This window comes from Apostichopus japonicus, chromosome 14 (genome assembly GCF_037975245.1).
Source record: "Apostichopus japonicus isolate 1M-3 chromosome 14, ASM3797524v1, whole genome shotgun sequence".
NCBI classification, from domain to species: domain Eukaryota; kingdom Metazoa; phylum Echinodermata; class Holothuroidea; order Aspidochirotida; family Stichopodidae; genus Apostichopus; species Apostichopus japonicus.
This window is the reverse complement of record NC_092574.1, coordinates 18,286,562-18,312,598: the sequence shown is the minus strand read 5'-3', so window position 1 is coordinate 18,312,598 and position 26,037 is coordinate 18,286,562. Positions and strand designations below refer to the sequence as shown.

At 38.0% G+C, this 26,037-nt stretch overlaps 1 protein-coding gene across 3 annotated transcripts; it reads right to left on the bottom strand.

Moving 5' to 3' along the window:
- Nucleotides 1–93: 93 nt before the first annotated feature.
- LOC139980017 (cyclic nucleotide-binding domain-containing protein 2-like) lies at nucleotides 94–25,945 on the bottom strand. 3 transcript variants are annotated; one of them, XM_071991359.1, is made up of 19 exons: nucleotides 25,701–25,945; nucleotides 24,029–24,223; nucleotides 16,753–16,891; nucleotides 15,659–15,729; nucleotides 14,969–15,227; nucleotides 14,445–14,533; nucleotides 13,438–13,511; nucleotides 12,423–12,478; nucleotides 12,004–12,087; nucleotides 11,680–11,744; nucleotides 10,813–10,893; nucleotides 10,046–10,106; nucleotides 8,383–8,524; nucleotides 7,492–7,631; nucleotides 6,389–6,400; nucleotides 3,661–3,774; nucleotides 2,316–2,363; nucleotides 1,426–1,515; nucleotides 94–388 (listed from the first exon to the last, which is right to left on the bottom strand). In XM_071991359.1, the coding sequence occupies exons 2-19, from the start codon at nucleotides 24,220–24,222 to the stop codon at nucleotides 248–250; spliced, it is 1,860 nt and encodes a 619-aa protein (XP_071847460.1). In that variant the 5' UTR covers nucleotide 24,223; nucleotides 25,701–25,945; the 3' UTR covers nucleotides 94–247. The 3 variants fall into 3 exon arrangements, with proteins under 3 accessions (XP_071847460.1, XP_071847461.1, XP_071847462.1); XM_071991360.1 differs by lacking the exon at nucleotides 6,389–6,400 and having other exon boundaries at nucleotides 25,701–25,944; XM_071991361.1 differs by lacking the exons at nucleotides 24,029–24,223; nucleotides 25,701–25,945 and adding an exon at nucleotides 20,100–20,278.
- Nucleotides 25,946–26,037: the final 92 nt, after the last annotated feature.

The window sequence follows — 26,037 nt, the reverse complement described above, 5'->3', positions numbered from 1 at the left end:
CTATAACATGTGATGTAGTGTGCATGCATCCCCTCTCCCTTATGATAATAAAAAGAGATAAATGTTGGAGGACAAAAAGATGACTATAAAAAATTTCATTCAAATTCTGTGTATTTTGAATATGTCCCATCTTTATGTACAATATTTTCTACAGCAATAACAATATACAAGTTGGAAGTTTTTAAGCTGTTAAATATTATAAAATAATATCATTTTAAAGGCGGGAAGGTAGTTTTCCTTTTTTTTGTCAGGACGGTATTTCCTTCAGTTGAGCTTTCTCTTCCACCTTCTGTAACGTCTGTTGCAGTTCAAATTTTTTGTAGCGCTGCCATTGGTCGGTCAGATCCAGGTCATCGAGACACTCATCCTGACTGGGATACGGTTCATACTAAAAGAAAGAAAGAAAAATAGTCTTTTAATCAATTTATCTAAAGCACTTCTAGAAAGATTGGACACAGTTTGGTCCTATTTGTATGGGAAATTGCTCAATTTTTGACGATTATATTAAAAACAATACAAAAAGAGTCAACACTACAGGTTGTACCATTGAATCATGTCATGTGTTTCACATTACCTGATGTAGTGAATGTATCTTTAGATGGGCGATTCAGGTGGTCCGTTGAACCAGGGCCCCTTGATGCCCAGGGCCACCAAGGGTTGATTCCATATTTTGAACCCAGTCATGTTTTCCATGAATAAAGCTAGTACTAACAACATGCCTATGCGTTTGTTGGTTTTAGTTCACTAACAACTCTGTTTTCTAGTTTTCTTCTAATATTAACTGTCCAGTTCAATGCCAAGATATTTATATGTTCTCTTGTGTTACATTTATGACTTTTGATAGTGTAGATGGAGTAATGGTGGGAGGGGCTCAACTCTCGCTATGTCTTGAACCGGGGCCCCTGAAATCGTAGCTACGCTACTCTGTATAAACTGAACCATAACCATTAACCTCTGCACTAGATATGATTAAAGTAGAACAACTGCCCAAAATGTTTTTCAATTTAAGAGATATCAGTGTTGTGATGTCCCTCATATGCAAAATTGAGACTTGAGTAAGTCTAAAAAATTTATTTGCAAACTGTGGCAATGTTTTTTTTGGCTTATATTATGTATTATTTTTTTTCTTTTCTTCGGTAGAGGTGTGATATTTCAACATTTTATTGTAATTAGTATCAAATTAGTTTTAATTTGATTTTCAATAATAATAAGATATTCTTTACATGAAGAATAAAAGGAATGAGTACTAGTGGTATCTCCTAAAGAGTTCACCTCTGAGCAACACACTGGCTTCACACATTGGAAAAAGCTGTGATTACATATTTAGACTTGATCAAACTCTTGTGATATCTCCAATGTGGAATAAACATTTCTTAGCTGTTTGGGGAATATTTTCATGACATTAATCACTATCACATAGCTTACCCTCATCTCAATCTGGGTGAAGACTCTCTCATCTGCATACTTTAAGAAGAAAGATTTGCTAACTTTGATTGCCTCTGCTCCCTGGCTGACCTATATATAAGAAACAAAAATAATAATCATAAAATAAAAGAACATATCATTAAGAGTAGTTAGGAAGGTACGTCAATATTCATGTTTTACGTCAACGCTGGGTTTGAAATGTTGCTGAGTAATATGCAATGGTAACCTTATCATCCAATATTGACTGAATGTTAAAGGTGTCATGCTTGGTCGGCAGGAATAATCATAAGCATTATTAAGGGTTACTTTCAATTATTCACATGTGCCTTACTTTTTGGATACCAGACTTTTGTCCATAATACTGATGTTTCTCGGAGAGTGGAAAAACATTATTGGTTCTATCATATACTTACTTAAGTTTGATTGCTTTTTTGACACAAAAATGATGGTAACCTTAGGGTTACCATATTACCTCCCTGGATGTGTCCTCATATTTCTATTTGAGCATCTGCGGAAATGTAGACATCTAGCTTGTCAAATTTGTCAAAGGCAATTGTAAATTGTAACCATCATTTTACCATTCTGATCTTATAAGGTACCGGTAAGTTGCATTAAAACTTCAAATATGGTACCATTTTCATACTAGATAACATTCAAAAACATGTTTTCCCATAAAGGGAGTGTGAACCCCCTCAACTTAGACACCCCGTCCCCTGACGCCCACCCTCCCCTTCTCGAACTTGTCCTCCAGATTTAAGACAGTAACCATAGCTACTATAGTTGAGCTGTGACAATTTTGATAAAAAGAGGACGCTATTCCAGTATTAGTACTTCTCACTTATATTGCATTTAGTTTAATCATTAGATTCCAGACAATCTTTCAAACTTACCAAACTAACACTGTCTTCTTGGTACCCCGGAGTTACTGTTAGGATTCCCTGAAGAAAACAAAATATCCCAATAAAATTACAATATTTTACAAACAAATTATATTCCCTATTTGTTTTCTTGACACAAAAAAAGTCGTTTATGTTTTACATGCTCAAAAGCTTGTATTCATTTCCTGATTAATAATTATCTCCAAAACTGACTACATGAGTTCTGGTTCTAATGTTCCTAAGATGACTGGGAGGCGATCTACCTTTGTGGGAGAGGGGTGGGAAGGGAGAGGGGTGGGAAGGGAGAGGGGTGGGAAGGGAGAGGGGTGGGAAGGGAGAGGGTGGGAAGGGAGAGGGGTGGGAAGGGAGAGGGGTGGGAAGGGAGAGGGAGTGGGACGTAAAAAGAGAATGTAACATACAGTACATTGACCGATTTTTTTTTTATTGACCTTTAATGCAAATATGTCATCATTTGAAAGATGTCAGTTTGAAAATAATTGTTTACTTGTATTGTTGTTGTTGACGGTATGTGTTTAACAACTTTGTTTGGACCTCATTTCATTGTTCCATATTGTGCAATCGATTTCAGAATCCCCCATATTTCCTTGTAGCATTTTCCGCGGAGGCCTAAATCGCTGCGGATTTGTAATATTTTATCTCTTCAGGTGAAAGCTTTTGTATAAATTTATAATGTAGACAAGGAAAGCGCCCTTTTTCAAGTGGCATAAGGAATGTACTAGATAGTGACTTTATTAAAATAGAAACATTTACAGTAACTTTAATTCTTTTGTAATTTCCTGATATCAAATGGTTTTGTATGTTTAACTGTTTTGTTTTCTTTGCAATTTCTGCTTTTTCTTTACTTTTATCACCGATGTATCTTTTGATTTTGGCGAATTCTAAAAGCAATATTTTAATTTTATGACGTGACAAAATAAGAAAGAGAAATTGCAGTAATGCTGTTTTTGTATATATTTTATGTCTGAATGCGTTTAATTCAAGCTCTCATCACTATAGTAACTTATTAGAATTATTAATAAAACTTCTTCATTACCAGCTTACTTGAGGAACTTACTGATAACTGAGGGCGCCAAGACACCAGGTGGGCAGGGACGTGGGAGAGCTTGGCCCTCAGTAATTCTCACAGTAATGATATGTACTTGACCATGGATGTTACTGTCAAGGTGTGGGGGTCCCTGTAATATGTGTTTAATGATGATGCTAACTTCAACTTCAAGTCGATGCTTGTAGGGTCAATGACACATATGAGGATTAACACATTTAACCCAAGTATCTAATTCAATATCCATGGCAACACAAAAAACTGTGATACAAATTATCCATTATTAAAACTCACAAAAACGTCTCCTGCCTCGAGTTCCGCCACCCGGACGCAGTATGGAACATCTAACTCTGTCCCCCGTTGGATATAGCCGTTCAGCCCACTAGTAGCCAACATCTGTCTTGGTTTCTGTTCAATAGGAGTATTAAAAATTTAGCATAAAATAGCAATGCTTAAAACTGCACTCCTAACTTACCTGTCCCCACACAACATACGCATTCTAATAAATCTCCCGATGACATTTATAATAAACAAATGTAGTAGCCTCATGTGTGTCTTCCAAAAAACAATAGGACCCGAAGTCACTTTGCAGTGCTATAACATTTTAGAATCTTCACGTTCAATGCCACACCGTGTGAAGTAAAATGTTAATTACCAATACTGCCAGACTATGTGAGCTATAAAGACACATTAAATACCCTTAATTGACCGTTTCCAAGAAAGATTTCCGTACAGTGGTTCTTCAAAAACAAAACAAAATTGAGAAAATTCAATATCAACACGTACAAGAGCAATGTTATACATGTTCACTACCTCTTGTGGCCTAAACCTAAGCTATTAGAGGATTAATGGGCTTTGAAAGGCTTTTAAAAGATTTCTATGTAAGCGTCTCTTTTTGTCGATATACTTTCTGACACACTTAGGCATAAAACAAGCAGACAAAACAGCTTCACTTGTATGAGTTGTACCCAATCAGCTCTCTATACCTGAACAAATGTTGCCACATGAACAATATACTACCGGAGGCAATTCTCTTATACGGTACATGAAATAAAAGACCCTGACGGGGAAAAAATCAAATATTAGCTGGTCTTTGGCAAGTTAGTAATCATTTAACGAAACCTAGAGCAGACAATGTGTCCGGGATCGTCATCAGAATGACAAATGTCACCAATAATTCTTTCCAGATATAGATATTTGATCCAATTTAAGGCATTTGAGTGAACAATATAGTGTACATTTGCACCATTAAGTAAAGTCACTTAATAACATTCGATTTGTCATGCGACCGTAAGCATGTCCAATTGGGCATCACCATCAAGATCACGTGACCACAATCTCGACTTGAAGAGGCCATCTTCTTTTCACAATCGATTTCAAATTGTAATTCGTCCTTGATGACAAATTCAAAATGGACAGTGAGTGAAACTGGACATAGCGATGCCTTTGGAGAGCTTTTACGAGTTAGGTTATGTTAACCCCTCAAATTGAAAAAAAGATTCTGGCGTTAACAATGTTTTCGCCCTTTTGTAGAGTAATTGTAACCCCCCAACCCCCCCCCCCCCCTCACCCATTTCCCACCTCTGTGTAAACGCTGTCTTTATATTCTTTTCGAATTTATTATTCCACGGAAGTTGCGAATACAAAATTGTCTAAGGAGTACTGTATCCGCAACTGCCCATTCTATCGTCTGCATTTCTCACCAACTGCCTCTGCCACTCTCTCCCAACCTTCCACCACCCCGCCTATCCCCCACCCCCAAACAAACACACCCCACTGACTACAATCAACTTCAAGTTCAAAACAAAGTGCAGTGGTACATATGGATGGATACATGATGTGAACAATTGACACAGGTGCAAACGGGAACTGGGGATAAGGCAAGAAGATTGTCAACAGTGCAGTGGAATAAAGTCCTGCGACGCTGCAATACTCTATTCACCCTACCCCATCCCACCCTACCCCATCCCACCCTACCCCATCCCACCCTACCCCATCCCACCCTACCCCATCCCACCCTACCCCATCCCACCCTACCCCATCCCACCCTACCCCATCTCACCCTACCCCATCCCACCCTACCCCATCTCACCCTACCCCATCCCACCCTACCCCATCCCACCCTACCCCATCCCACCCTACCCCATCCCACCCTACCCCATCCCACCCTACCCCATCCCACCCTACCCCATCCCACCCTACCCCATCCCACCCTACCCCATCCCACCCTACCCCATCCCACCCTACCCCATCCCACCCTACCCCATCCCACCCTACCCCATCCCACCCTACCCCATCCCACCCTACCCCTGCACCCTACCCCATCCCACCCTACCCCATCCCACCCTACCCCATCCCACCCTACCCCATCCCACCCTACCCCATCCCACCCTACCCCTGCACCCTACCCCATCCCACCCTACCCCATCCCACCCTACCCCATCCCACCCTACCCCATCCCACCCTACCCCATCCCACCCTACCCCATCCCACCCTACCCCATCCCACCCTACCCCATCCCACCCCACCCCATCCCACCCTACCCCATCCCACCCACCCTACCACCTCCTTAACTCGTCATTTTTTGTCAAGGGTCGCAGAATTAATCTCACATGCAGTATCAGTGAGCAATGAAGTGACACACTCATGTTCAGTGACCTTACCCCGTCATGAAGTTATGAAAGATTGGATGAGTGTTCTTTTTATGAAAAAGATGTGACGATATTCGGGCGAGGGGGACCATTTTTACATATAGAATGTCCCCTTCCCACCACTTCCCTTACACTAAGAAAAGCACGTACATGATCTGAGAGACCAATTTACACATTGGGTCGTAGGGGCCAACATATTCCACTTTTTGAAAGTGTGAAAACTCTTTGAATAGGTACGTTTCAATTTATTTGAATGAATAAGTGAGATGTGGCGCTATACAGAAATCAAAAGAAAGTAGAGAGACTTCAACGGGTGTAGATATGAGGTGAAATGGAAAAATTTGAAGAAGTTATTAAAGTTTCATCTTTACCTGATCCAAAGACTGCAAATTAGGAAAAGACGACGGTTAGCAGTTAGTAATTAATACAGGACAACAGAGTTAAAGTAAACATTTAAATTTCTATAGAAATAGCTGCTTGCGTTTCATTAATAAAAGTAACCTAATGAAATATAAGACTATTCTTCCATTGCAGACAATTTGACCAATGCATCTTCTTTTCTTGGGCAATTAAAAGTGGTTAAACTGTCGTAATATTACATGTGTATTGAGGCAAATTTATTATTTTTTAATTGGGGGCAAAAAGTTTGTCCAACTTATTTAGAGTGTTGAAAAACGTCTAATCACCATTTTAATTTGTGTTACCAGAAACATTGAAATATAGACAAATCGGCTGCTTGGAAGAAAATATACAGTCATCAAGATTAGAAGTTACAGGAAATAAAGGTTATGTGATAAGGAATATAAGAATACAAGATTCAAAGATGAAGTAATTCCATTATTTTGACAACATGAGAAAATTTGTAATTAAATATAATTATTTGTTACTAGTTAAGATGCTACAAATTTAATATAATCTAGCCTACAATTCTCCTTTAGTCTTTTTTAACGCATCTTCACTATCATGCATCTAATTGTATCTTTAATGATCTCTTGTTTGGAGGGGAGAAAACATGTACAGAAAGCTTCTCTTCATCCCATTACAGGAAGTCGTTGCGAGAGGAGGTCAGACGGGCTGGAGTCAACTAGAGGGACCAGAAAAATATGGGGTCCGAGAAAGTGTGGGGAAAAGAATAGTGTATTCCCATTTCAGAATATAGGCCTACTAATAATTAAAGAGAAACGAAGATTGCAAAAGAGGCGCTCGATGTCATAATTGTCGTCGGGAGTTGAACATTTTTAATATCTTTATCTGTATATATAATTATATATTTATATATACGAATCCAATACCCTGGGACAATTTTCCGGCTTAACACTGCTTCCTGTTTTCATATGTAACCCGTCAGCCTTGTAATTGTTAAGTGTTCAACACCACTGTCATACACACCCTCCCTCCACGCCGCAAACCAGATCATTCGTTGAGACCTTTAGCAGAATAGATCATTATCTCATTAATGACGTCATGTCCTCACCTCGGTCCACATCCCTGGTTCTAGCATTCTCCTTCTTTCCAAGATGGTGTCTGAAATTCCCGAAATTGGCTTCCTGTCCTTTAACGGATTTCTCCTCCCGTTAATCGGCGGCTTTACTCCTTCTTCGGATGTAATGAACGCTGATAGTAAACAAATAATTACAAAACAATAAAAGATAAACACTAAAGGAATAGAAACAATTTAAAAACAAACAATACTGAAGATCTAACTTAAATATACAGTGTTTGTATGAGGTACCGGCAATTGTGATGATTTCAAATTTCAAGCTTAAAGAGATCATAATTAGGTAATTACTGTAGGTTATTATTTCGTATAGTATTACCGCATACTCTTCAGCTAAAACTACATTAGTCGTTAGTATTGTAATGATGCGGTCTCGACGGCTCTTGTGAAACCAAAACCGCCTCCCCTCAAACTCCCCTTCCCTGCCTTACCGGCCATCTAAATCATAGAAATACCCAACTAAATTTAACACTGAAATTGATCGATGACTAGTACAGAACCCACCCTCCCTTACATTCTCCCTTCCTTGCAACCCATCCAGTACCTTCACCATCACCATCGAAAATGAATACCTGCAAAATCCCGAAACTTGGTTTGCTATATTTGCATCTGGACACCCCAGTTTATCAAAATTGAAAATACCACAAATGCGCCTAAATAATCTTCACGTTTGACGAAGGTGAAACTTGTATTTAGTACACCAGAGACTTGCTTGATTAGTCCAGGTCTAGTACCTGCATTCGGCAATTAGCCAGTAGTCTAAATACATCGTCGTACACCAGGAGCAACTAAAAAAATACATAGCCTCTCGTGCATCGTCAATTCAAATATTTTCGATATGGGTCATGATCATAATTAATTACTTACTTTGCTGAGACAGGGCGTGCTCTTTATGTGCCAGAGCTATCTCTCGAGCACCTTTCGCTTTCTTAAATTCCTTATAATGTTTCTTGGTGCTATCCCAGGGACAAACTCCACGTGTAAGTTTCTTTAGGACGTCACATGTTCCCTGTAAATAGGAAAATCAAAACTTAATTTAAAACAAAGGAGTACTATAGATAGTATACACTGCGGCGTAGCTAGAGGTGTTGGCGCCCGGGTGCAAGAGTAGAAAATAGCGCCCCCCCCCCACTTCTGAAAATTTTTGGTTATATTTTTCGGCTAAGTCGTTACAGCCCCACCCCCCCCCCCCCCCTCAAATCAAATTGTGCTCCTACGCCTATGATATTTCTACCTTTCAAAATCTAATGCCTTGGAACTGTATACTGAAATACCCGCAATTTCCGTGACATGTAGTCATTACAGAATAGAATTTAAAAAAAGAGAAAACGGTCGAAATGGACTGAAAAGAAACCACAATCTATAAATTTGCTAATAAAAACAACTACATTCAGTTCAGATTCTTATTAGTAACTGGAAAATATTCATGCCTGACGACATACATCAAGTTCGTCATATTTTTTTACTCTCATTCTCCCAGTTCAGCGCCCCCCTAAACCCGGCGCCCGTGCCCTCCCTGGACCCCCCCCCCCTAGCTACGCCACTGAGTATACATCGTGATATCGATATTCTGTCGAAGATTCATCAAAGTCACCGCCAAAATCAGTTTAAAAAAGTCATGAGCGAATGTTATGAATAATTCGTGAAATTATGTCACACATTCAGACTTGTTTAGTACAGAGTTTGCCTTAGTGTGATTATGAGTACAAGTATGAGTACAAGGCTATAATGACAAGTACGAGTACTTAATTATTCACTAGTATCACTACTACATTTCCAATGTGTCCCGAGTACGATTTCGAGTACAAAACCATCAGGGTGAGAACGAGTATAAGTAACTATATTATAATACAAGTTTACTGCTTAACAGACTCAATATAAGTCTGCGCTCGTCTCCATTTGTTATCTGGCAACAGCAAAGTGATTGATGTCGTCACCTCAGTTCAGATGAAAAATGGTTTTCTTTTTCTTTGTGTTATTTAACTCAGTTATTCCCAGAGGAATGTAATGTTTTCTTACAGAAAAAAGTTTCATTTTTATGAAATTCAAAAAATAAAGACGGAGAACCTTGACAGAAGGCATTCGAATTGTATCTGGAATCAATAATCAATCAACTAGGAAGTTGTCATCTAGGAAAGGTAAGCCTTTGAAGAATATTTGCTTTTATGACATCTTAGATCACCTACTGTAATATACTCCCTGGAAAAGTCATGAGTTTAATCAGTCAAAATATCCTAATATTCAATCAACCATATCTAGAGCTAGGTGCAAGATATTGAGATGGGAGGGAGGGGCGGGGTGGGGGGGGGGGGGGGGCAATAAGCAGTGTGGAATATTTCTCTTTTCCAAATAAGTGTCACACATAGTCTGTTACTGGAATATCTCTTTACATAACTTCACAGTTAAGTAGGTTTGAGAATACTCCAACACAAACTTTAACAGAGCAACAACAACAAAATATCAACCATGAGCTTGTAATTTTTAAATCCTTTATACTGCTTTTAAAATTAAGAGAACACGAAGTCCTTACTGCTTTTATGACGTAAATCCATTCGTTGTCTAAGCTATCAGCAACAATGACTTGGCCAGCTCTGAAAATAATTAAACAAAAGATAATCAAACAAAGAAGAAAATGCATAAACAATGAATGGCAGACTATGAATAAAAAAACAATACAAAATAAAAAGCCGTGATAACATATCAGCGCATAAATGTATGATAACTGAAATTGTATTTACAATTTCAGTTTAAAATAAAATTTGAACAAAGGTGTAAATATTGTTTACATCTACTGCACTTCAGATGCGGACTATATCACTTTTTTTGATGGGGATGCACCATTTTCTAGTAGAACACTAAACACTCGTACATGTTAAAGCCTTACTTCCAACCCTGTTGATGTGTTTTTTGTTATATGTGAGAGGGGGAGGGTGGGGTAAGGCATGAGTGGAACTGGACCACTGAGTCAATATTCAAACTTATTAGGGTCAGTTATTATTGATGACCTTTTAATTAAGCTTCAAGCAGCATCTGATAAGTTGTATATACACTATGGCACTATAGAACTACAGTATGTGCAAATGCAGAGGGCGGATGGGGAGGGGGAGGAAGAGGATCGGGGGGAGAAGGAAGATTAGGGGAGGTCGAGGGAGTAACATATAAATTTGACTTCGCTTGGCCATTACAGTATAAGACTGATAAAAAAGGGAAATGAAAGAAACGTGCATCCTATGGCAGTAAATGAAGCCAAATTTACGCAGAAAAACAATAACAATGGTTTGATAAATGTATAATTACCTGTAATTCTGTTTGCCCCAGTAGACAGGTGAATCCAGTAATAACTTTAGGCCACTCCATGCTTTAAATACAGGCAATGTTCTAAAACGAGAACAGAACTAAAGTTATGGTTTAATTAAAGATATTTACTTTACGTAAATAAATAATACATGGACTATATGTGATAACAGCCTGTTTACTTAGTTATAAAAGCCCTGCCGTCTGGTGGCGTATGCATCTTTGTCGGTCTAAGAGCGGGGACGTCGGGGTGGGGGGGGGTGGGGAAAGGAGGTGGATGGTGGTTAAGATATTTGTTGTCCTGTTTCGGTCATTGGGCCAATATAATTACTTAGAACGTCTCTCTCGATTCTTGTCCTGGAGATATTAATATATTGAGAACGTTTTAAGCGCGATGCCCGAGAAAAGTAACCTCAATTTTCTAGAAAGGTGGTACACAGGGATGTGCCATTTTCATTATCGAAGCTTGCTCTTGCTGTTTTTGTTTGTTTGTTTTACATAATCTTTTCGATCTAAATTTTGCTGCCTCAATCATCGTTTCGATTTTCGTCTTCTACGGTAAATCATCCTCCCCTCCCCCTCCCCCTCTCCCTCCCCCTCCCCCTCCCCTCCCCTCTCCCGCACCACTACCACGCCAATTCTCCCTTTCATTTTGTCAAGTACGTAAATGCCATAAGGTTTAATGAAGAATATAGAATAAAATACACACTGTGTTGTTGCTTACTGTGTGAGGGTAGGTATATTACAGGATTATTATGAAATTGGACGGGTCTCATCTCATCATGGATGAGAGGTCAAAGGTCGTATTTACCATATTTAATACAGCGTTTGCTTATCTACTCAACTCCACCACTCTTGGTGAGGACTTACCTCAGATATTCAATACAGGCTTCTTCTTTAATATTCATTTCGGTGTCAAACACCAGGGCGTAGTCCTTTAAGATGAAAAGGAAAAAGAATTTGAGATAATATCACCATGACAGCGTAAAGATAATACTTCATTTCAGTTTAATTGATTGATCGAATGAGTAACTGATTGATCGACACATGCATTTGTTTTTGATGTCCGGAAGAAAACCCACATAGTACCTCAAAACTTTCCCAACAAAAGCATGGATCCACTGAGCAGGCCGTACCACAAAGTGCAGTATTTGAATGATGTCGTGTTTTTAACAAAAGGATTATTTTGCTTACCTGCGCGTGAACACAAAATAACTCGACAGAGTTTTTGGTCATAACTGTGCAGGACCTTCTTGTGGCCTGTATCAAATCGTTCTCCTATAAAATTGAATGTAGAACGTATCAATTAAGTATGAAATGAAATAAACACATTGCTTAAAGGATTATAATTTCACATTCACAATGTGTTTAAAGGCCAATAGCAACCAAAGCCAATGATGACGTAACCAAAAAATGTCACAGAATGGAAAATGTATTTGTACAAATCAAATCGGTTTTAGAATAAATTAAATACAAAAATACAAAACATCATTAGATGTATAAAATAGCAACAGGTTGTGATTTTATATTTTAAAAAAAACCTATAATTATATCATATTAACAATTCCGAACAACAAGAATCATGAAAACGTTAATTCTTGAATAACACTTACTCCAAATTTGTCCCCTTTCTTGAGAATATATGTTTGACCTCCGCATGTTTCGGTCACTGATGCATCCAAGAGATAAAATATAATAGCATATGAACTATTTGTTATTACACAGCAACTTAATTGTTTATTTGAATAAAAAGATTTATTTTCATGATCACTTTAGGTAAAATCTTAAAAAAAAACAGAGGAGATAAACTTGGGTTTTATAGTGACGTTTCTATTGCCAGTACGACTTTTAAGATATTAATTAGTAAACTATTCCTCATGTCTGGAATGCTCCTTTAAATATAAAGTGATAACGAGGTTGGATTCTACATCAAGACATTGATTATTAATTGTTTCATAATTCATAATAACTATTTTAACTTCATGCAAACAACATTGTTGACATCCAGCTCGATTTGTCTTTGAAAATGTTGAGACCTAAAAGTTGTTTTTCTTTCTATCGAGATTTGTGCTTCATTATGATGGGTTGGCCTAATAGTCTGTGTGCTAGACTTAGTATGCCAGTCGTTTTTAACGATGAGCCGCTGATGTTTAAAGTCTCATATCTCAAAAAAGAAATTGAAGGGGTTTAAAATTACAAACTGGATCAGTGTTGGAATCAAAATCAATTTTGCGCCACAGGTCATCGTCCGTGCATAATCATTTGTTATAACATTTCTCAATGTCATGAATGAGATACAACCATTGTCTTGATAACACACTATAACAATATATTCATATAAACCTGCACAATTTATGAAATGTTATTTATGGTTTGCTTCTCTTCTGCAGAAGATCCTTCAAGCATCGAACATTTCGAAATGTTTTTTTTACCTACTGGAGCATTCGTTGGGTAAATAAACAGTTTGTGGGCATTTCAGTTCTCTTCTTGGTGTTTCTCCTGACTTAACAACATTTCGTGCACAAAATTACTTCGAAGATCATAAGCAACCGGTTGTTACCGCAGCTGCTGTTGTCTGTAACAACATACATAGATAGAACTAGCAAAAATTAATAAGCCTAGACTCACGTTTTCCTGAAAGTACAAAGTAGAGACCATCAGCAAATTGACCTTCTTTCGTAACGACCCTGTTTCTGCCAAAACTGTAAAATGAAATAATAATAATATCAGCAGCTAATTTTACAACGCTCAAGCGACCACAAATGTGGGGGAAACCCGCAAGGGCTTATGGAATTACAACTTACACGTCGGGTGGCTTCCAATTCAACATTTTAACTCAAATTTGGATCTTTTCAATTTAGAAAGTCATTTCAGATGGGAAACCAGTAGATTGCTCTTGGATGGAAAACCCACCTTACTATGACCCGACCGGGAATCGAGCCCCGAACCTCTCGATTGCTAGGCCTCATTGCTTCAAATGCCACCGCCTTTTTCCAATCGGCCACAGCAATATAATATAATATATTCATAGAACAAGGTACGTTTCCAACTCCGAAGTTGTAGCTTACAGAATGCTTGAATGTGATTGGTCAGATCTAATCAACGTTACGTTCGGTGAACATTCGTTTCATTAAATCAATCCATGAATTTTGTTCATAGAAATACTGTACTGTCACCACGTTGTCATGTTTTGGAACCTAGTGGCGCACTGCAAGAACATGAATAGGAGAGCACGACTGAAGATGTAGTTGCGATGTATATTCTTGTCGTCATCATCATTCATCATCCCGACCTTGTTGCGAAGTATGCATTCATTAAATAAACTATTTCACTTAATCAAACTAAAGATGTCTTTTAACGTTTAAAGTTATCTTTAACTTTAAACGGATACAATTATTTTGAAACTGAATTATGTCTCGAAATTATATAAAGATAAAGTTATTTGAAATGCACACGTCCGAATTTTTTTTTTTTTATAGGCATATAAAATCAATTTTGTTTGAAACTGCTTCAAACAAAACTTTAACTTTGAAAATAATATTGTTTCTATTGATTGAAGAGCGTTTTGTAGCCTAAACAACCACAATGCATACCGGTAGCCTAACACACAAAACATATACAAAATTGTGCCTTACCATTCATACCAGGCGTATTTGCACAGTCTTTTTTGTAACTCGGGCGGGAATTTGGCAAACTCTTCCACACTCTGCATATGACGCACAATCTAAATTAATAAGAGACAGTTAAAGGCATACTGAAAGATGGTGTTTATAATTAAATGGTGTATATGATTCTTTTGTTTACTTCATAACACAACTGATGCATTTATTGATTATTTTTTTTACTTACTAATGTTATTTCTACATTATTTCGTGGCCTCCTTTGGACAATTTTGAAATAATTTTTATCATACTTTCGGTCTATAATGTCCGATGCCTACACCCTCCCTTGCGACAGCACGTCGATAAAGTTTAAAACAACAACAACATAAACATAAACTTGACCCAGACCCAGACCCATACCAGATCAGAGCCGTCTCTATATACGGCTAGATCCCAGATCACCTTTCAAACGTAGAGAGGCCATGGCTAAAATTTCAGATAAACTGAGGGCAGTATGTCAGAATTCGAACTAGTCAATAATTAGTAGTGATACTCACATTTTGTATTTGGTCCAGTGTCCTGTCATCCTCCGGTATCCGTAATAATTCCTTAATTTTGTTTGGCAATCCTTCCTCACGTTTCGAAAACCGTTGAAATTCGGCGGCATCAAATGTCATTTCTGGGTAGGCGGGGCTTACTAATCCACGCGGCATGCTCGCGTCATTTCCGGTCCTTCTAGCCTCTTTCTCCGCCGCGCAGAAGATATCTTCAACCAGCTCCAACAAGCTGCCCTTTAACGCTCGGTCGGACGCTTCCCTGAAGATGCCACACAAAAAAAAAACGCGTTTATGCATGTTAGAACTTTTACTAAACGAAAATTTTGTACGGTGCAAAGCAAGGCATGGTTTAATGATACCCCCACTCCTCCCCCTCCTCCTCCCTCCTTCCCCTCCCCACACCCGCACGTGTGTTTTGCATCCAGACTGAGGGTCCCATTTGTTTCTTCCATTGTTCGAATCCACGTACTATAACCTTAACATTACCCATACACACTAGAATTCTTCTGAGGACTTGAATCTTTTGAAATGACATCTGAGAACTTCAATTTTTCATGTAGAGCCAGTCCGAATGCCAAAACGTTTACACACCACTCACCCGTTACACAAGCCATATTTTGATAATACTTAAAGTAAAAAACAAACAACAAATAAATAACACTGTAAATTCTGCTGTTGAAACCTGCTCACCTCATATATACTGTACAGATGTAACATAACCACTTCACTGCCCGGGCCTTCAGTTGGAATCTTTGATACGGCTGGAAAGCAAATAAGTAATTATATAATATAGAAGGGTTATTTCCAGAGTAAACCTTGCCAGGATTCATGTCAATCCGTTTAAGAGCTTATATGCGACACCAGCACTAACTTAATCCCTTAAGTTGATCCTTTATTCCGTTGCTTCATATATTCTCTAACCAACCATGTTCCTTTCCCTTCCATTTATTATCTGGTCTCATGAACTCATCTAACCCCTTATCCTATTGTCCTTATACTACCTCACTATGTATGTTTCAATTATCCCGCCATTAAGAACTAACCAATTACCGGGCCATATATACTATCCACAAACAGGTACCATAGGCAGGCGCGCATCCAGGTGGTGGGGCTAAACACCACATTCCATTTTTCACACACACAAAAAGAAAATTAGAGAGCGCATGTAACCCTTCCTTAAAGCCTAAATAAGCCACAGAGTGCACCATTTCACGTCTACTTTTCCCCCTTTTCTGGCAGGTCTGGCGGATGAAGTCCAGAACCTTCCCCCTCCTCCCCTATATACACGAGAGTCGGCTTCAAATTCGGACACACGCCCTCCTTCATTTATTAAAATCCTGTATCCGCCCCTGGTAAAGTACTGTTTATTGCGACATAAACATCGGATGACTTTGATAACCGAGTGAAGTTGTTTGAGCTTTCTGAATTCGTGTACTCCATTATAATGTACCACCGTGTCATTATCTTAGTGTTAGAACAAGGGATATTCCAGCTTCCTGTTTTGGAAGCAGGGTAAGGTTCACCTACGTGCTGCGGTATGAAGCCCATATTGCTGATAAGACTATACCAACTCCCATAACAGAAAACATCGACAAAACTAGCGAGTGAATATGTTTGGTACCGATGTCAGACTCTATGATGCATAACGTTAACTCTGCATGGACGAGTCCCCAATGACCAATATGTATTAAATTAAACTAAGTACTGTTTACCACTGGTACAGCAAACAACTCTTAAAGTGGTAGCGGAGGGTGGGTTGATGGTGGGGCGGGGGTAAAACTCACCGTTGGTCCCCTATTTACGTCGCTCTGGCTTTCTCTGTCATCCTCCTGCAATGTCTGGGCCGTCTTCCTCCTAACCAACATCCTCCCAGCCGAGCCAGATTTTTTCCCTTTCTCTTGGCCATCAATATTTGAGATCCTCCTGCGAGCAACAACCATGGCAAAAGAGAAAGACTTCATTTTATGTTTATCGTTGATACGTCATCCTTGATTTTACTTTTGCAAATCATCTGAGATTTGTTATATTCCAGGAGACTTCCAGGAGGAATTTCACTGAAAAACCGGACGCGTGAAAGGACATTTTCTGTAAATATTTCTATTCGCCAGGATATAGTCCGTGATATCACCTATCGATCGACCTATCAAGGAGCTGCTGTTTGAAAGCTCCCACTGGTTAGAATGCAAACATACATGGTAAGAATAACGTGGAGAAGTTTATTTTCTAACAAAGCAAAAGATCCACTTAAAATTTGGCGATAATTATCATCTCGTCAAACCACATGTTTGTCCGAGTCTGGAAGTAGGGTGGTCAAGGAAATAGCCTATCCATTTATCCGGGTACAGTTGCACTCTTGCTCTGCTTGTGATCCAAATATACATTTAGTGCAGGAGCAATTCCCTTGGAGCCATAGATAATGATATCTGTACAAGCGTGCGAACAAAACAGCTGGTCTTGAGTGGAACTCAGTCCCCGACGGCTAGCGGTCACTTCTGTTGCTTGACCGGTAAATACCTCCAAACTGGAGCTTTAGGCAAACCATGGAAGTATGTGTGTACTTCCCTGCGTTCTTTTTATGCACTTTATTTGTAAATATTGTTTTATTTTGCGTTGCTTACTGGTTGAGTACTCGAGTTAATAATCTAAACCGAAACTATTTACAAGGCTACATTATTGCTATATTGAAGATTCTTCAAACGTTAGATATATCTTCATGCTATTTGGTTACTCCAAAACAAGTGCCCTGTTGGCACTGTTGTTCCACAACAACTCACTGGTTGTACAGTGCATACTTTCACACAACGACTATCACGTTAAGAAATCCGAAGAACTTAGTTTGGGGGTTATCGTTGCCATGGAAATAACAGATTACGACTCAACGTATAAACGGTGGCAATAAACACACTACCAGCATGTCAGTCGGAAATCACAGCAGGTTACATACATTCTTCATTCAAACCATTGAGATATGTATGGATGCTATGATGTATACTATTTGATCAGGGTATCCAGGAACTGCCGTCACGTTTGTGAGGTATACGATCCAGGGACCTTCATACAGTTGGTTGCATAGACGTGTAAATACAGTATATACCTAGCAAAATTAAATGACATCATTTTATATGATTTAATTTTGATTTCAATTGAATCGGAATTGGAATTGGAATTGGAAATTGGTATGTTTTCTTACGTCACAGCAAGATATGGACTATATAAATATTGCCGTTATGACGTCTGTGTCGCTTTACTAATGATAAATATGTTCCATCGTTCCGCAGTTTGTCCAATCTTTCTGACCTAGCAACGATAAGTGACAAGTATGTACTCGGCGGTGACATTTGCCGATCTTCGATTCTGTCAAAATGTCACTAATTGGCATATGTATACAAGTCTAAACCAACATTAACCTGTATAAAAGTATACCGGGTATTATACCGGGTATTTCGAAACCACCGAGTATCCCCGATTGCTTGGAATCAAAATATTGATTGACTTAAAGTAGGATTGAACGACAGGACCGACAAAAGACCTTATACTGGACCAGTCTTGTGGATAATACATGATTAATTAATCTAATGTAATATGTGGTGTTTAAGTCAACGCGTGACCTGTCACGCTTCACGCTTGACCTGTCACGCACCATGCAAGAAAACGATATGTTTTTACTTTGCGATAACTCAACCACAGTGCCTTACAGTAACTGTGTTTTCCATCTGTATATTTGATAGTACTCCTTTCCGACGGTTGTAGCATAGGAATGCGCCTTCTGACACGATTACTTAACTGCGTGTTACATAAGTCATGTTACGTGCCTATCACTGGTTAATCATAAAGCGTATCAAATTGATACACAGACGTAATTAAAACAAGTTGTGATAGTTCATTTTTAAATCAGAAATCGACACCTATATCTATAAAATCAGGACTCTTGAGAGATGCGTGAAGTTACCCTATATATATATGTCAAGATAACAACCAAATTATGACTGTCAATTACCCCCCCCCCCCCCAGCCCCGTCCCCGACCAGATTGAAGGGATGCCAATTAATTGATTACCGTGGTATTATGGAGGATAATCGTGGTTTCATTGGGGGTAATTAGGATCATAAATAAGCATAGGCTCAAATTTTGGTAAAGCCAGTTTGCATGGACAAATTTTCTAACGCTAAATACCACTCTATACTGTCCTCTCATACCATGCTTCAAAGCACTTGTACTGACAGTACACATATGTTTCTGATACTTAGAAACTGGATATCACATCGTTCATACTGTCAGTACGAGTGCTCTGAAAGTGGGATATGAAAGTAAAGAGTATAAACAATTGTTTCAACTGGTTGGTATGAGCTTTAGGGTCTTCAACATTCATTGGTCCACATTTTTAGCATGAGAAAACAAATCGCTGTAACTTATTAATATCCAAAACTCTTTTGATGGATTCTCATAACTTCGGCTAACGAGACTTGAGTATAACGTATCATGAATCAAAATTAATTTAATATGCTGTAGACCATCAAAAATCACTGTCGTCAGGCCAGGTGGTATTTCAATTAAATTGACTGGACTACTTATACACGGACCATTAGGTCAATTTCCTCGGATACAACACACAACTGGAAAAGGAAAATATATAAAGCATAAATACTTGCATGGCCTTTAAATAGGCCTAGGCCTAATAAATGTTATCAATACATTACATATATGTCAAGGACAAATGCTTATGTTGTTTTTCTTTAAAATGTCCATTCAATTTTCGTCTTCAAAATTTGGATGCAATAACATATGAATGAATACACTTAGTCATTGGAATTTCCATATAACTTCACAGCCCACGGACAGCAAAGCTGGAACCCTGCTGGTCCGATCCAAGGTCCAAACAAGTAAATTTGGAGAAATAAGGAAAACAACAAATTAAGCATGTTGATGTCCGTCTGTAACTATGCATGACACCAAACTTGTTTGCTTCAAAGACTCGTTAACTTCTGGTGTACAATGTCTATACTGTATCTCGAAACTAATTCAATGTAGGAATTGCATGTACATTTATTTGTTAGGATGCTAGCTATATATATAATCATCTCTCATTTAAGTCAAGAAAATAAATTTTCCTCTGGACTATCCTTTTAAATACCTGTGTTTTAATCTATCCGCACTGTTTTTCTTCTCCGAATCCAGTTTATGTTTTTGTTCCTCCATGATATATCAAAACTAAGAGTGAATGGAGTGGTATGTGGGTGGTGTATATAGGCAATATACTAAACACACACAATAGTATGCGTACAGTATGCTGTTTATTCACTGTATGAGTTTATTAACGATCCCTCTCTCCACTCTAAGAGACAGTTTTACAATAACTCTCCATTGTTACTGTTGTCAGGTTAGTCTTCATCTTCTATGGAATTGTTTGTTTTGTATTACTGCCTCTCTCTCTCTCCTCGCGATGACAAAAGAGACTTAGCTCTCAACGAAGAAGGATACAGTAAATGAAATCGACAGGTCGTCGATAATGTCTCGCTTTCATGAGAGAATTGGCTTTGGGATGAAGTTACAATTACAAGACATTGTGGGAGAAATATTTATTAATTGAATTTGGACGGTCGGGAAACTTGTTATAATCTTTGACATGAGAATTCTCCGTAGACTGAGGACAATATAGGACCATGAATGATCATTGACCATGTGTCCAGGACAAATTTCATTTGAGCTAATACCTGGTAACTAATACTTTAAACATTCCACACTCATGCCCTTCTCTATACCACCAAAACCATCCACACATGCACCCCCCCCCCTCCCCACGTCGGCTGTCACCTTATGCCCGTTCCGAACTTCCAATCTGCAGTTCCGTGTTTAGATTTGCATGAATTTGAGTGCCGAAATGTTTTCTTCTGTCCCTCCTGGGAGAGGTATAAGGAGTGGGACCCCCCCCCCCCCCATCATCACTGTTGAGAAATTTTGTTTGTGTTAAAGGGCTTACAATTCTGCTATCATTGCCATCATTCTAACTAAATCACACGTTTCTCATGATTTAGTCGTGATTAACTTTGAAAAGAGAAATCACAGACGTTTAACATTATTTTTTATTGGAATGAGGAGGGGACGGGGCAGGTGGAGCGGAAGTTTCACCTAGCCCACTCCGTCATGGCTACGGACCTGCCACTTTGTGGATAAAAAGGTGGGAGCAGGAGTAGGTGTTCTATTCATTATTTTTTCTTTGTAAGATATTAACCATGTAAAGGGTAAGCACGTGATTATTATCATGATGATGATGATTTTTGTGTGGGGAGGGGAGCTTTTATTGTTCTTTTTTTTTTTGGATGGAGGGGTTGGATGAATTGAGAGGGGGATTGATAACATAAATGTACATATTCGTTTACATTTTATTCTGTTACGATTGAAGCGCCTGTTCGGCAGTTTCATGATATGTGTTGTTACAGAACTATTGCAGCTCTAAGGTTAAAGTATATTATGAAAATAGCGCCACACAGAGAATTAGCTCGTTGTAGTAACATGATGAATGATAATTTGGCTTGTGGCAACAATTGACTGAAAATCAATCCGTCTTTCTTGTTTTTTAGATTAATTTGAATGGGAATAGGGAAGCAATATCTAATGACTTGGCAGAGCGCTTCTTCAAATGTTCAAGATTACTCATAAAGATTTCACATTCATGGTGTGAACATCCTAGTACTGCTACTTCATTAACATAGATTTAGACCCCTGTTGGTTGGTGACCCTAACTTTCACCTTGATATTCCTGGGGACCTTCCATCCCCCCCCCCCAAGTGGTGGATGTTGTAGTCTGGAGAAGGGGGTCTGTGGAGAAGAGGTAACCCCCTCCTATTTAGAAATTAATATATATTTAAGGGTGCTTATTTACAAAAAACGGTGTTATATTTTGCAACTTTTGATTTAATTATATTTGAACTTTTTTTTACCATATTACCCTCGGCCCTCCCCCACAACATCAGAAGCGACCATGAAAACTACTTTGGGAACACTACTAAGGGTCGCGATCCGCCCCCTCCCCCCAATTTAAATTCAAAGGACCTTGAGAACCGGTCGTTTATTGGCCAAATGCTATATTGCAGCTTTAGATACACGGTTCCCTTTAATTATATAACACGTGGATGGATACTAAAATAACACATTAAACAATCGTCTGCCCACCTTTTTGTTGGATTTGCTTTTACGAAATGTGTCCGTCCGTCCCTTACGAGTATCCGTACTTTGAAAACGTTTAAAACATTGTGTTTTTGTAACGGCGACATGCTAATAAAATGTATACACCTGGCGCACCTGTTCACATTTTCTCATGAAATATGCAGTTTTTTAACTCAAGTGGTAATCAACAAAACTGAAAACCCTAAAACAGTAGGGGCCGATTGACACGAAACTGATTATGAATTTAAACGTTTTGATTATACTGCTGCCACATTATGGAATAACTTACCCCAGGACATATGCAATATTAATATAGACTTAACGCAATTCAAGAAATTACTTAAAACACTGTTTTTTAGAGCTGCCAACACAGATTAATGTACTTATTTTATACTTGCTGTACATACTTAATTTAGGTGTTATTATTGTATTTTAGTCATAATTTTTCTATTTATTTTTCTATTTATGTTTTAACATTTCTATTTTTCTATACAATCTTAACTTTTATAACCTTTTTAACTTTTTTTTTACTTTTAACAAATTTTTTATCTTTTGCTGTAAAGCGCTTTAGAGCAATTTTTTAATTGAATAAGGCGCTATATAAATCTCGTGTAATAATAATAATAATAATAATAGTAATAATAATAATAATAATCGTGTGTGACCAATCGGGATGGATGGAGGGCGGGGGGAGGGTGCGGGGTGGCGACAACACATTGTATAACATTGGAAATAAATTTCAGGAAGTTCTACGGTGCATGTTGCCTATATATTCTCCGAGTACCATATATCAATCTGTCTAAACTATGCATAGTTTTAAAGCAGCGACTGGAGTTAATTTTAACTAATATTCCGAATGTTTTGCGATGATTCATTATACAATTTCCAGTGTAGGTCACAAGCTTCATTAGTCAAGTTTCATTACAAAATAGAGAGATAAAATTAACGTACTTTCTAATTAGCATTTTAAACATGTTTTGTGATTAATATTAATTAATTTAAAAATGAAAAGAGTCTTGGCTACGACAAGTTGAGATTCTGGTCGAAATCGTTAAATAACCGCAGACTAGCCTTCATTTTGCAGGAAAGGGAATGGTTGTTTGATATATTAATAATTGATAAATTAATTATTAAACTTTAATCTTTATACTTTGGATAATGGTCGTTAGTTTTAATTGCAATGTCATCCACTGACCGTTTCAAAGCTTCATTAAAATGTGTACGAGAAATGAAGTACAACGGGTGAAGACTATATACTTGCCGCCTGTAGGCTTATGTTAGTGCCTCATCTAGTTCTCAGCTTCATTTTCACAACCTCCCCGTGGTCCCAATAAAAATATAATTTCATGAATATTTAATTCAATTACCATTCGATCCCATTACGTGAGCTATAGAAGATCAAATCCTTTTTGGAATACTATTTCATCTAATAACGGCACCTCCCGAGGCACGGTTTTAACCTCTTTTTTTTTTCTCCACATCAGATGCTAGGTCATAAAATGTCAGTTGTCCCTTAATTGGTAACGGTTGCAGGTGGAACTGTTATGTTGTCTTGAGTTTGTAACAAAGGAAGTTAAGAGGACCGCTGATATAGACCGATAAAAAATCGGTGTGTAGAATATTTGGGATAAGAATTTCCTTGAAGAAGACGAAATGAATGATTGATTTCAAAGGAAAGGTAACCCTATGCCCCAAATGATGAATTTATTAACTCGTGTTGTTGAAGGTTGTTGAAGGTTTTTGAAAAGGACAGTCCATCATGCAGAGAGAAAGCAATGTTGACTGATGAAAGAGTAACATATTCTAAGCAGTTTGATAAATTATGCGTTCATTTCTGATAAGTAGCGTTTCGAGATGAAATGAGATGCAATGAGATGAAATGAACTGTATACTCACGTTAATGAGTTCCGTCTTTCTGGTTTATCAGGGACACCGATGAACTGGAGTGTTTTTGATCTGGTCAACTTTTTGTTGTCATTCCTCTTCAAAGCTGGTAGTGGAGGGATATTTATGGAAAGTTTTTTTCTACGAGACCTTGTTGAGGGCGCTATCGAGCTGACGTCATCAGCATCACTTTCAGTGGATCCCATGCTGAGTATCAAGAGAATAACAGATACATTGAACGTAACTGGAGGTTGCAGTTACTCTATTCTAAGTCTATATCATTTTAGTAGCCTATAGTCTACTATATGTATATAGCTTCTACAACCTACACCCATATGTTGAATCACTAAATAGAAATGATAAACAAAGCACCGTTTACTGTTGAAACGTATATTACCGTAATCCTCTAGTCCGTCTATTCGGTGAATATCTAATGACGTTTAATTTAAATCGTGAATATTTCATGTCATCATAAAGTAATGCGTCTGTTCAATGTTTACCTTGTTATAAGGCTTACACCTCAACCGTATGCCTTACTTTGTAATTTTATAGCCTGGCAAGGATGAAGGACTGCTCCGTTTAATTTTCGAAGACCGAGATTCAAGTCAGTTCTCTCCATATAGCATATGACTTCTTTCTTTCTTTCTTTCTTTCTTTATATATATATATATATATATATATATATATACTCCCACGTGTGAATGTACGCATGCGCGCATATAGACCTTTCAACTCTCAGGACGAAATATACTTTGTGTAATGTTTGAATGAAATAGATTTGCGGTGTTTCGTTACTTTTCACCTGTGTCATGACGGTTTTATGATTCTATAGATCCATGAAGCTTATGTACTAAAGACTACACTCACTTTATCTGTTGATGACTCTCAGATGTATGATTGGTAATAACTCTAGTTATAACTATAGTTAGGCTAAATATAATTTGAAGCACAGTCGTGTAACTTTGAAGGAAAGAAACATTTCGATTAGTTGATCAGTTGAATACTATATACACCTTATTCGCCCGTCCCTCTTTTAACGCGAGGCTGCGTTTGAGGATTACAATTTGTTACTACTCATGGTCTTGCCAAACTTGCGCTTCCTGTCAATTCGACAAGTGTTTTTTTCTTAACGAATCCGTAAATGGTTACGTTTCCATGGAAACAAATGAGTTAGTATGTTGAGTGTTTCGCATAAAGGCCTTTATCTGTGATCCAGTTCGCTTTAACATTTTGTAACATGTCAACAACTCTAAGTGGCACGCATTAAAAACCCATTGTAATAACATATAATGATAATAATACTATATAATAACCTCATAAGTGACTTAAGAATCATGAAGTTCATATTAGAGAACGGCTTTACACGAGAGAGGTATAAGATTGCTTAATCCTTTTGAAATTGTTTCGAGGAATTTTACTGACGCAAGTTGCTTGCAAATGTGCCACTTTATTACCAGGACATATAACTATTAATGCTGTTTGTATAACCAGTGACAATATTTGCACCAAAACAAACAAGGTCTACTCTACGCTTCTCTTACTACCTACCTCCTGCAACCCTTCACTTGCCTCCTCCACCTTTTACTACCCAGCTGTTGTCTTTAAAGTCAATCATCAGTATTGTCCATAAATTTGCCAAGTATAAATATTTAAAAATAAAAAGCAAATTAAGCGAATTTTTTACCTGTATGGCGGAGGAGAAGGCTCGAGATATGCTGATTTTCAACAATGTCAACTCACTGGATTATTATAAAGTGTACTGTCCAGTTAAGGAAGTTCAGTCATTTTAACAGCCTTGGCATCCTGATAGGTTAATATATATATTGAATAGCTTGCAAACATGAAAATTGCATGTAGCCGGAGATAGTTAAAAAAAGTACAAATGAATGTGAAACCAACCAACTTAACGTACAGCCCAAATATGATCGGTATCAATTCCCACATTAACTATATAGCTTACTATGTTGCTATAGTCTATATCTAATGATGAACCTTGTACTTTTGTGAATAATTAATGAGCA

Coding starts and splice junctions, on each gene's coding strand:
- LOC139980017 (XM_071991359.1), bottom strand. CDS start 24,222: ATGGGATCCACTGAAAGTGATGCTGATGACGTCAGCTCGATAGCGCCC. Junction 2,364..3,660: donor TCGAGGCAGGAGACGTTTTT/GTGAGTTTTAAT, acceptor TGTTTTCTTCAG/GGAATCCTAACAGTAACTCC. Junction 1,516..2,315: donor AAGAAGACAGTGTTAGTTTG/GTAAGTTTGAAA, acceptor TCTTATATATAG/GTCAGCCAGGGAGCAGAGGC.